The sequence below is a fragment of the Vicia villosa genome, linkage group LG5 (genome assembly GCF_029867415.1).
Source record: "Vicia villosa cultivar HV-30 ecotype Madison, WI linkage group LG5, Vvil1.0, whole genome shotgun sequence".
NCBI lineage: Eukaryota > Viridiplantae > Streptophyta > Magnoliopsida > Fabales > Fabaceae > Vicia > Vicia villosa.
In genome coordinates, this window is record NC_081184.1 from 141,066,516 (window position 1) to 141,078,474 (window position 11,959).

General features: G+C 31.8%; 2 protein-coding genes across 2 annotated transcripts; both read right to left on the minus strand.

The window, feature by feature from the left end:
* Window positions 1–376: 376 nt before the first annotated feature.
* LOC131607582 (probable WRKY transcription factor 13) lies at window positions 377–1,939 on the minus strand. Its single transcript, XM_058879564.1, has 3 exons — window positions 1,514–1,939; window positions 1,162–1,422; window positions 377–741 (listed from the first exon to the last, which is right to left on the minus strand). Exons 1-3 carry the CDS (start codon window positions 1,804–1,806, stop codon window positions 570–572), a joined length of 726 nt encoding a protein of 241 aa, XP_058735547.1. The 5' UTR covers window positions 1,807–1,939; the 3' UTR covers window positions 377–569.
* Window positions 1,940–9,679: 7,740 nt separating this feature from the next.
* Window positions 9,680–11,683, minus strand: LOC131605620 (uncharacterized). The gene is made up of 2 exons (XM_058877955.1): window positions 11,542–11,683; window positions 9,680–11,430 (listed from the first exon to the last, which is right to left on the minus strand). Exons 1-2 carry the CDS (start codon window positions 11,681–11,683, stop codon window positions 9,680–9,682), a joined length of 1,893 nt encoding a protein of 630 aa, XP_058733938.1.
* Window positions 11,684–11,959: the final 276 nt, after the last annotated feature.

The window sequence follows — 11,959 nt, forward strand, 5'->3', positions numbered from 1 at the left end:
ATTTATAAGTTTCTTTGGTATATGTAAAAAAGTTAAAAAGTGACGATTAAAAACAGTAATGGAGGGAATAACTTAATCATCGATAATTTCTTTTTCAATGTATATCCTTCCAATTTAATTTTTATATTACTATTTGTGTGACCTCATAGAATCAACATAATTAATTTCTAACAAAACATTATAATCATCTAATATTATTAAATATTTTATCTCCATAAATTATTTAATAATATTTAAATTAATAAATTTGATTGAAAAACAAAATCCTTTTTAACAACCTCTCAAATGACACACAATAGCATATCCCCGATACATATCATGGCGAAAATGTCATCATAGAAAAATCAACAGTACTCATCATAGAAAAATCAACAGTACTCATCATATATAGTATGCTTGGAAGGGATGAAAAATCAGAATATGACAAGATACATTACATTACACTCCTTTCTCTATACTTATTGCAAGGTTTTCATCTCTACAAAGCACACCTATATAGTTTCTCTTAATCATAAAACAAACAAACATATACATATAAATATATAATAATGAAGCATGCACTATATATACTACCACAAGAAACTCTCAAATTGAGATTGATTTTGAGAATCTTCAAGCTCATTTGATGGAGTGTGTACATGTCTCCCTTCATATGTGGTTATCACCATCCTTGGATCTTCCCCTAAACGCTCCACACGTTTCTTTACACGACAATTCTCTTGAGTGCAACGGTAATAGCTTCTGCATATTAATTAATTAATCACACAATTAATTAACTCGCTAATAATACTAGCTCCTCATAAACTCTTTATTTTATTTCTATGCATGTAATGAGAAGAATCATTAAATTATTACTTTAAAAACTTTCTGAAACAAGTAAATTATAAAGCTACCTAATTATGATGAAGAAAAAAAACAAATAATGAAGAAAAGATGGGCCTGAAGAGATTGGAGAGAGAACCATCAGTTCAGTTGCAAGTTTAGAACACAATGAATACAAAGTTAATTAAAGTTTTTTTTTTAAATTTTATCTTACTAAAATCATATGTTGTATTATTAATTTATTAAATTACTATTCATAACTATTTCAAATTATTATTAATAATAATCAAAATAAATGGAAAAGAGAGTTTTTTGAATTATTTTTTGTTGATAATATACCTTGGGTGTTGTGTGTTCTTTACAACTTTTTGTCCATACTTCCTCCACTTGTAACCATCATCCAAAACATCAACATCAGCACTCAGTGTCTTGAAGCAAAACCTAGGCTCTCTCACTTTCTTTCTTCCCTTCATTTTCTTCATCTTCATGCTAGAAGTAGAACAAACTCCCAAATGATAATTATCATGAACTACTCCACTTCTCTTATCATTATTATTATTATTGAAGTAATGATCACCTACTCCTCCTCCTAATATTGCCCTATATATTAAACAAACAACATATATTATATAATATTGAAGATAATAAAAGGTTAATAAATTAATTAATTAGAAAAAGTTTTTTTTCTCACCATGGATTTAGAGTGGATCTCTGCAAGGATAGGAATTGAGTAGTTCCATCTTCAAAGCTTGGAGTGAGATATTCTTTTGATTTTTGAGGATTGGTTGTTGTTGTGAGTAGGGTTTGTGATGTAGAATCTGATGATATTTCAGATGTAAGTGAAGAAGCTATGGAAGTGAAAGGTTTCAAAGATTGATTATTGCAACCCAAAGAAGGGAAAGTTAGGTTTGTTGGGAGTGGAATGAAACCCATTGGTGTGGGAATATGTTCCTCAAATAAATTGTTTATAACAATTTCAGACATATCACTTCTTTTAATTTTTTTTCTATCCAATTGTCTCTCTATAAAGAAGTTGGTGAAGTTTCTGGTGCAAGAGGTTAGGTGCAACTTATATAGAGTTTTTTGTTTTTTTTGTGACTTTTTTTTATGCAATTTTTTTATGTGACTTTAAAAACCTAAAAAAATGGTAGTAAAAGTTAATTAGTTAGTATTGTAAGAAAGCTGGCGGTTTGCTGCATGTTATAGTGATGGTACTGTTTGTCTGAAAAGCATTGAAATTCCATCTCATAAATTTGTGACAGTAAAATTCCACTAACAATATTGTCAACAATACACGACAAAATGCCTCAAGAGGAGTAGTACATGTCTTGGCTGTGTTTTTTTGCTTTAACTTCAAAATCAAATTCTATGAAATCCCATGCAATATCTTCAATACTGTGGATAATAATTATAACTCATGGCCCAAAGTGTAACTTGTTGAGTGCACAATAATAAAAATGGTAATATAAATTAAGATTATTGAGATCATTATAAAATATCAGTGAAAACAAATCACAGCTGATGAAACGTATTAAAATGAATAGTGCAGAATATATGCGAATAGGTAATAACTAACTACAACTTAAGAATAAAAGTTTGAATCTTAATGTTGGCATCCAACATTTTTCCAATTGAGCTAGAATTTACAGATTAGTGCAGACAAATTTATTCACTGTTTTTTACTAATAATTGTTCATTATTGAATTAATTATATATATGGATGGCATTATTTTAAAATAGTCGAACTTTAGTAAAAAAAAAAAAAGTCGAACTCAACTTTTAAAATAGTGAAACTCATAATTTCTCTATGGTTTTATCTTAGAATTTGAAGGAGAAGGGAAATGAATATTTAAAAAAAAAAGAAAAAGATTGAGTGAAAATAATAAAGAGATTTACAATAAGAGGATTTTGAGAATTTTATTTTTATTTAAAAATTAATATCTCTCCCATGAAGAACTAAAAATTATTTTAAATCACTTTTTATAAAATGTTATTTTAATTGTTTGATGTTTTTATTATAATTTTTTTGAATATTAAAATTTTAAAAAATCACTTAAATTTAAAATTATTTTAAAAAACTTTTTATAAAAATCATTTTTTAATATATCTTTTTGAAAAATCATATCATTTTTGGGTGATTTCCTTCTTCTTGTTATTATTGTGTGTTTTTGGTGATGGTACGTTTTCATTCCTTCTTTTTATTATGCTTTTTAATATATATTAATTGATCATTAAAAAAAACTTTATATATATATATATATATATATATATATATATATATATATATATATATATATATATATATATATATATATATATATATATATATATATATATGACATATGACATTTTTATATGAGAAATAAAAATGAATCTGAACCATTAACTTTTAAAATAAATGGTCGAGATTATGTGTTAATTTTTTTTCTCTCCTCCATCATTTATTTTAATAATGGAGGAGAGAAAAAAAATTGTTGTCACATAATCTCAACCATTTATTTTAAAATCTAATGGTTTAGATTAATTCTCATGTTCTCATATAAAAATATCATTTTCATTTGATACGTCATATATATATATATATATATATATATATATATATATATATATATATATATATATATATATATATATATATATATATATATAATTGAATGTCAAAATTAGTATTTTACTTATAAAAATGAGTTAATTTTTTACAATTTTAAATTTTTATAAAAATATTTTTAAAAATAAAATAAATAGACTCATTGCAGATATGAATTCGTTTGCCTTTTTTTTAAAACATATTTTAAATAGTGTTTGTTTAAAACGTTGTTAATTTTAAGAGATTTTTTTAAAGGGAAAAGCTAACATGTGCCCCAAGGGCACATGTTAATGAGATATTTATAGAAATTATTTTTTGAAACGCGTGCATTTAATGTATCGAAACTTTAAATATGACTTTATTGCATTTAATTACATTTAACTTTTTCTATTTATAGTATCCTTAACATGTGCCCTAAGGGCACATGTTAGCATGACCCTTTTTTAAAATCTTGTTAGAGTATTTTTTTTTAACAAAAAAGCAAGTTTTATATAAACATTTCTCTTTTACTATTTTTTAAATTTTACTTACAAAAAAGTTATTTTTAAAATTTTATTATTAAATTCTGTAAATACTTTAAAATATATTTAATTTTTTAGATAATCTTTACCTAAAGTGGTAGTAAAAAATTAGAATATCGATCTTTATAATTAAAAAAAAACTATCTTTCTTTTCAATATCATTTGATTATTTTCCCTCTACTTTTCTTACACACATTTGTTGAAGGAATATGATAGACAATGATGATGAATATTGGATACAATATCTATCACCACATTTCACCATTGGCGGTGAGAACTATCATTATGAATGGTGATTACTTATTTGACTTTTCACAATGAAAAAGCTTATTGCCTTTTTCATACATCTCTTTTACTCTTTAATCTTTTTAAACTCAACCTAACCCTACCTTTTTTCTCAAATTCCAAACCAAACTTATAATATTGTTATCATCTCTTCAAATTAATTAAGTGTGACAATCATCATTAGCTTTATATTTTCTCATGCCTAAAAATATTTGTGGACCAATATCTAGAAACCGAAATCATATGTGGTTGATTTATCCACGCGTTTGATAACTTAGTCATTTATCTAGTTAACTAAACACTAGAATGATGATTTCATTTGTAGAAATCGATGAATGAAGTGAAAAGTAGCTACTGAGTAAGAATTCATAGAGAAGGATTCTGTGTATATGCCATGTATACGTGCTAACGTTAGAAATGGATCATGAGATAGTGTGAAATCATGAACAGCAAATTGCTTGTAATTATTAAACGACAAAGGACTTTTTTAAGCCAAAAAGTATACTAAATTAAAGGAGAAAACACCAGGGACATAAATGCAATCTCGGTAAAAGAAAAAGACAATACAACCAAATTATAAAACCAAGAATGAATGACTATTACAAATATTTAATAGTGGATCTTCACTATTTTTCGTAAAAAATAAATTATATGATAATAGAAATTTAATATAATAATATTTTATAAAGTTAATATTTATTTAAAATAATCAAATATATATAATATATATATATATATATATATATATATATATATATATATATATATATATATATATATATATATATATATATATATATATAATTGAACGGAGAACGAAGAGTGCGCAACAGTTGACTTGATGCACGGTGGAAGAGGGATTGACCTGCAAAGTTAACACTCTAACACTTAAGTCAGTATGGAAGAAAGATGAGTGAATGGAGTTTAAATTTAAATTGTACATGTAAAATGGCGCGTTTCATCCTTATATAGTAGAGCGACATCCTTATATAGTAGAGCGGTTATAAGTGCTTGTTGATCTTTAGGTGTGTGATGTGGGTGAAGGTGGGAAAAACACAAGAATATGGTTAAATTGTGTTATCTTTTTCTTTCTTTCTTTCTGAAACTCTCATCAAATTCTGAACCAAATGTTAGAATCTGATACATAAGTGATACTTTGCAGCGAATAAGTTGTGATAAGAGTTTAGACTTTAGAGAGTAAGAGAAAGAGAGACACAAATGGTATATTCTAGTTCCTCCACAAATCAGGAGTAGTACAGTCCCCATACACTTCAAATGGATTTTTACTATAACCAAATGTGATTACAAATAATCAAACACACGAGCAAGAGACTTCCAATGCTCAAGCACACAAGCAAGAGACTTCTATATGCTCAAGCGCACAAGCAAAAGACTTCTTACAATCTAACTACTATATATGAGATTGTTTAAAAGTTACGCTTGATATACAATCAGATGTGTAAACAAGATACGTTGAAAAAGACTCTTAAGACTTCAGAATCTCTAAGAATGTACAAGTGTTAAGAAATTCAAAGTTGAACTTGTGCTTTTGGTTTGACAGATTAACGGCTCTTTTTTTGTCACTAGTTCGTTCAATCGACAACTTTTCTTCAAGTCTTCAGTTCCTTAAATAGAGAAACATAAGAGAGACTATGGAGAAGACTTCTTGCACAAGTGAGTATATGAGAAGCTTTCATCAGAGATATTGAGATGTTTTTTCAAATGGTTAATGTCTGGCAAAACCACTTTTGAAAAACCTTAGCTTCAAAAGGAATTATTCGTTACATCCCTGCTGTCTTTGATCTTGAATCTTCATGTGATCGAAAAAAAGACAATTTGCTCTCTAAGTCTGATAGTGACTTATCATAGTTTCTTGATCCTAGTGCTTTGACTGACATTTGACTCTGAGTCGTTAGAGTATGAATCTTTAGAGGTTGTCCTTCTTTAAAGTCTGGTCTTCAGAAGTTGACCTCTTTAGAGTCTGGTCTATAGAGTTTGTTGTTCACGTTCTCATCCTTCAGATTCAAATCTTTAAGCTTTTCTTCAAATGTTCAGCTTCAATGTCAAAACTTAACTTGTATCACAAATTTTTAGTCTATGGTCCTTCACACTTGAACATAAGTTAGTATACCCAATTATTCTTTAAATATTTTGTTATCATCAAAACCTTAGAAATACGGGACAAACCAAATTTATTCCAACAATCTCTCCCTTTTTTATGATGACAAACACAAGTATTTAAAAATAATGGTTGTTGATTTAATTAACAAGTTGACTACAGGGTCTAAGGTATCAGAATTTAAGCAAAAATTTGATTGTCATATTTAGAGCTTAAATACTTATTATCTTACTCTCATTTTTGTCATCAGCAAAAATATTAAAGAAGAAAGTAAGAACGGAGACTGAAGAAAAATAAACATGAACAAAAATGTTTGGGATTTTATCAAATCTGAATAAAACATGAATCAAAATCATATTCATTGCTCCTCTTTTGTCATGAATAAAACATATAAATCATTTGAAAAATGATTTTATCAAAAAATTTGGAAAATAGAAGTTTGGCTAGAATGGTTTCGAACAACTCTCAAATCTCGAGATGGTCCAATCTTGCTCTAAAAACTAAGCATTTGAGAGAATCAAAGCATTCAAGGCTAGGAAGAAGTGCTTGACCAAGAATACATCTCTCTCTTTTCTCCATAGGTTCACAACAACCAAAGTTGATTTTGCTTTATCTCAAACCCTCTATAAAATCGAATTTTTGTTACTAGCAAACTCACATTCTTCTTTCTTCCAACTAGCTCTTCTCAAAACAAACAATATAGGCAAACCATCTCAGAGTTCTAAGAGAATTCCTTCAGGAAAGTCAGCAAGGCCATTGGGACCACTTCCTCTAAGAGGGGCTTCTCCAAGAAAGATGATAGGATCACTTCCAATGAAGGTGCAAGCACATATGTCGGAGCATCTATGGTAGGAAGGAATTCAGTGTCAAGGATGAAAAAACTCAAGAAGAAGAAGAAGAAGAAGAAGAAGAATTAAGCTAAAGAAATTGAATTTGACTTAGATGCTGATGAGGACTGGTGCTTTTCATCAGATTAGGTGATTGTAATAACAACCAAATCTGAAATTTGTAACCTTTTGTAGTTCATCTATTACCTTGAAAAACTGACACTATAAACAGACACTATATGAATACCAGGTCTAGAAGTTGTTTAGTAAAGAGTCAATCATACATTTGTACAACTTCTGACAGACTTTAGTGTTGTTTTCCTCTTTGCTCATATTGCATGTAGGATGCGTAAAAGTAGCCATGATCTTGTAATCTTCTTGCTTGAATTTTTTCAGAAGCTCCTTTGTGTACTTTGTTTGATGAACATAGACATCATCCTTGCACCGGTTGATTTGAATCCCAAGAAAGAACTTAAGATTTTCCATCATGCTCATTTCAAACTCAGCATGCATTAAGTCACAAAATTCCTAGCAAATAGTAGCATTAGTAAAACCAAAAATGATATCATCAACATAAACTTGGGCAATTAAGATTTCATTTTTCAATGTCTTTCTGAAAAGTGTAGTGTGAACCTAACCTTTTTGAAAACCATTTTCTAATAAGAAATTACTTAGCCTCTCATACCAAGATCTAGGAGCTTGTTTGAGTCCATAGAGTCATTTCTTAAGTTTAAAAACATACTTTGGGTGGGTTGAATCCACAAGCCCAGATGGTTGTTTGACATACACTTCTTCAGAGATAACACCATTAAAAAAAGCACTCTTAACATCCATTTGTTATAAAATAATATTATGATTAACAGAATAAGATAAGAGTAATCTGATTGCCTCTAACCATGCAACATGTGTGAATTTTTCAAAGAAATCAATGCCTTATTACGGACGGTAGCCTTGTGATACAAGTATAGCTTTATTCCTTACCACTTCACATTGCTCATTGAGTTTGTTTCTGAAGACCCATTATGTTCCAATAATATTCTTCTGATGTGGTTTGGTTACCAGATTCCATACTTCATTCCTTTGAAACTGGTTTAGCTCTTCTTGCATGGCTACAATTTATCCATCATCTGATAAAGCTTCATCAACAGAAGTTGATTAAATCATGGAAACGAGTCCCAACATTGAATGTCCTTCTATGAAAGCAGATCTTTTCTTCAGATAAAAGTCTTGATTCACTTGAAATTCTGGACTCAGACACGCGATGTTGTACAGGATGTCACGACATTACTATCTGAATGCTTTTAAACAAATGAACAGAAAGTAAACAGAATATCAACACAAGAAAGTTGTTAACCCAGTTCGGTGCAATCACACCTACATCTGGGGGCTACCAAGCCAGGGAGGAAGTCCACTATAAGTAATATTAATTCAAGGTAATACAGATCAAGATTACTCCTTTCACTTAATATCTACCCAATGCAACTTCAATCTAAAACTTCTTAGATCAGAGATCCTACTCACTCCCCCTTAATCACAGCAGTGATGACAAACGCTTTACTAATAACAGAAGAAGACACACTTCAAAGACACAACTTGATCTTGCTTAAAAGCTTTGATCAAGTACAATAGTGCTCTTGCTTAAAAGCTTCGAGTACTTCTTACAACTCAAATCAAAACACCTAGACCAAGACAATCATCATGATGATTGTTTGGCTTACAAGAAAGCTAGAACGCAAAACTTAAAAACAAGGAACTCTCAAAGCTTCTCAATACAAAACCCTAACGTGATCAGCAGCTTCTTCGTAGAATATATAGCCTTCAAAAAACACAGCTGCTGGGCCTTGGATCCAAATTAGTTTTAACCCTAATAAAACTAATTTCCATAAATCAAGGAACTAAAAATAATAACCATCAAAGACGTCCTTGAGTCAGATCATAATCCAACATTACCAAATAAAGCGCATAGGATCTTATCAGATCACATAACCATAAATAGTAATAGAAAAGAACGTAACAGCTGCGAATGTCATGACATCGGCCTTGACATCAGGTAAAGGCCTGCAAAAGAAAAAACTTCACAACAGTAGAAAGCATGTCATGACACCAGATTTGACAAGATAGAAACACAATGAGTTTTACCAAAAATTACAGCCAATCAACAACATCTACAAACTCCCCCTTTGGCAAATTTTTGGCTAAAACACTAATAGATGTAACCAAACAGATATCAGAGCATACACAACAGCCATCAACAGAAAAATAAATTCTGTAAGCAAACAACAGCATCTTGATTAATCACCAGAAAACCAGAAGGCATCTACTTAATCAACTGTTACAGAACCCACTTGTCATTGTCAGGGAGAACCAGGGAACACCCAAAATAAAGAAAAAAACAAAAAAAAACAACCATGTCCATCAGCCAACAAAAAAAACCAAAAGACCACCAAAACAACAAAACAACCACCATTACTCCCCCTTTTTAGCCACAAAAGGAGCCAAAACACAATCAGAATCAGAGCTAATCATCAGACCCATCATTGTCTTCATCACTAGAGCCACCAGGATTGTCATCACTTGAGCTACTAGTCTCTTCAGCAGCATCACTACTCCCACTTTCAGCACCCTCAGCTTCAGCTTCCTCAGCCTCTTCCTCAGCACCTTTGTCTTCATCCATATTGTCACCATCCCTCTCACCAGCAAGGTCATCATCTGTAGACTGCTCAAGACTTTGGATGAGCTTTTCAAGTTTCAGCTTCCTGTTGTCCAACTCTTGACAAGTCTCTTTCAGCTCAGCAATAAGAAGGGCTTTGTTCACAGACTTGCTGGGTTGTGATGTCCCATCAGATGTCATGTCATCAGACCTCTGAAGCAGCTTGTAGTGAAAAGACAAAGTACTCTCCCTCTTACATACATAATCTTTACTTTTCAGAATTCCAGGGTGTTGCTTGAGGATTATCCCACATATCAGAGATGGGAAGGCAATGGGAAGCTTGGTAGCAGAGGTACCAACATGCCTCATAGTTTGATCAAATATGTAAGTCCCATAGTCAAATTTTGTCTTGGTTCCCACAGCATATATGAATCTTCCTAGGCCAACAACAATGGTAGAAGTGTGATTGGTAGGCACCCAATTAGCAGCACCAATTTTGTGCAGCAATGCATACCTGACATTAAGAGAACTAGCAGACAGTTTGCTCTTTATGGGCCACTTCTTAACCTTACCACCAGTGATTACCTTGCACACCTCATTATCAGTCACTTCAAGCTCAGGTTGAGCCTCAGCATCTCTACCTAGATATAGGTTGATAACTGCAGGGGAAAAATCTATACACTTTCTTCTAACATACACCTTATGAAAATCATCAGTTCTTCCATCACCACAATCTTGAGACAAGTTCACAATAAATTCCTTCACAAGCATTTCATAACACTTTGAAAGATGAGTAACAGTTTTAATCAAACCTGCAGACTTGATGAGCTTCATGACCTCTTGACATTCCAGAGCATCATTAGCTAATTCTCTTTCTAGAGCCAGCCTTCTTTGATAAACAAACTTCCACTGGATAGCATTTGAAGCATAGTGCAAATAAATGTTGTCCAAAGGAACATCACGAATCTTTGTGGAGGATTTTGTGACAGCAATCTTCTTCTTTGATGGGATGTCAGGGACATCACTTAAGACATCGTCTTCAGGAACAGAAACACTTCTTTCCTTCCTCTTCTTCACTGCAGTCTTGCTCCCAGTGGTTGAAGGTTCAGCAGGAACCTTCTTGATCTTCTTTATAGTGACCTTCTTTTGAGGAGTAACTTGAGGAGTAACTTGAGGTTTGGAAAAATCTTGATCACAAACCTGTTTGCCCTTATGAGTCTTGACTCTATGAGAGATGCTAGAGATGAGCTCATCATCAGCAATGTCAATATAATCATCCAGATCATCCAGATTCACCACATCATGCACAGTAGGGCCTTCATTAAGGGTTTCTTTAGAAGGAGCAACAGGAACCTCTTCAGCTTTCTCAGGTTCAAGAATCTCAGCATCTTTAGTACCAGATGTTTCAACATTGATAGCTTCAGATGTCTCAACATCTTTGGCACCAGGGGTCTTCTCATCATTGTTGTCAACAGATGTCTCAACATCACCCTGATCTTTGCTAGCATCATCTTGACCATCTTGATCATCTTTGCTGTTCTCAGAGGCAGGAATTTGGGCTAGAGGAACAGATATTCCATCAACCTGGTGCCCTTCATTCAAGATTCTTGTGACAATACCTGCGATCGCATTGTGAACATAAGCAGAGCCCTCTCTACCTTGAGCAGAAAAGGTTTCTGGAACAGATCCACCAGTTGATTTTCTTGCATGCATCTTTCTTGGAGGATTACGAACAGGATCGGTAGCAGGAACAGAGTTCAATGGCACAACATTCAACACAACATCTTGATCACTCACCACATTGGGTGCCCTAGAACCTGATGATGTTTCAGAGGAAGGAGAAGATTTCTTTGAGGGAGAACTCTGAGACATGGTGAGAGAAAATGGAAGGCTGGGTAAAGGTTTGTGAATGCAGAAACACAGAGAGATAGCGTGAGTGTGGAGGATAGGTTTTGGGGGAATGGAAACCGTTTGGGCAAATTGTAAAAGGGGGGGAAAATACACTTTAATGTGTAATGATATCAAATATTTGGAGAGAGAAATAATGTTGGCCCCACACCCAATTAATTGCTATAATCCTTCACAAAGACAAATGCCTAGTTTACTTCTTAGATTTTCAAATTGATTTGCATCCAAAGCTTTTGTGAA

Bases quoted from the DNA above. Each gene is read 5' to 3' on its own strand.
- LOC131607582 (XM_058879564.1), bottom strand. From the start codon at position 1,806: ATGTCTGAAATTGTTATAAACAATTTATTTGAGGAACATATTCCCACA. The intron at 1,423-1,513 runs GTGAGAAAAAAA...TTTAATATATAG, and splicing joins AGATCCACTCTAAATCCATG to GGCAATATTAGGAGGAGGAG. The intron at 742-1,161 runs GTATATTATCAA...ATTAATATGCAG, and splicing joins AAGAACACACAACACCCAAG to AAGCTATTACCGTTGCACTC.
- LOC131605620 (XM_058877955.1), bottom strand. From the start codon at position 11,683: ATGTCTCAGAGTTCTCCCTCAAAGAAATCTTCTCCTTCCTCTGAAACA. The intron at 11,431-11,541 runs GTAATCCTCCAA...ATGCGATCGCAG, and splicing joins TCCTGCTACCGATCCTGTTC to GTATTGTCACAAGAATCTTG.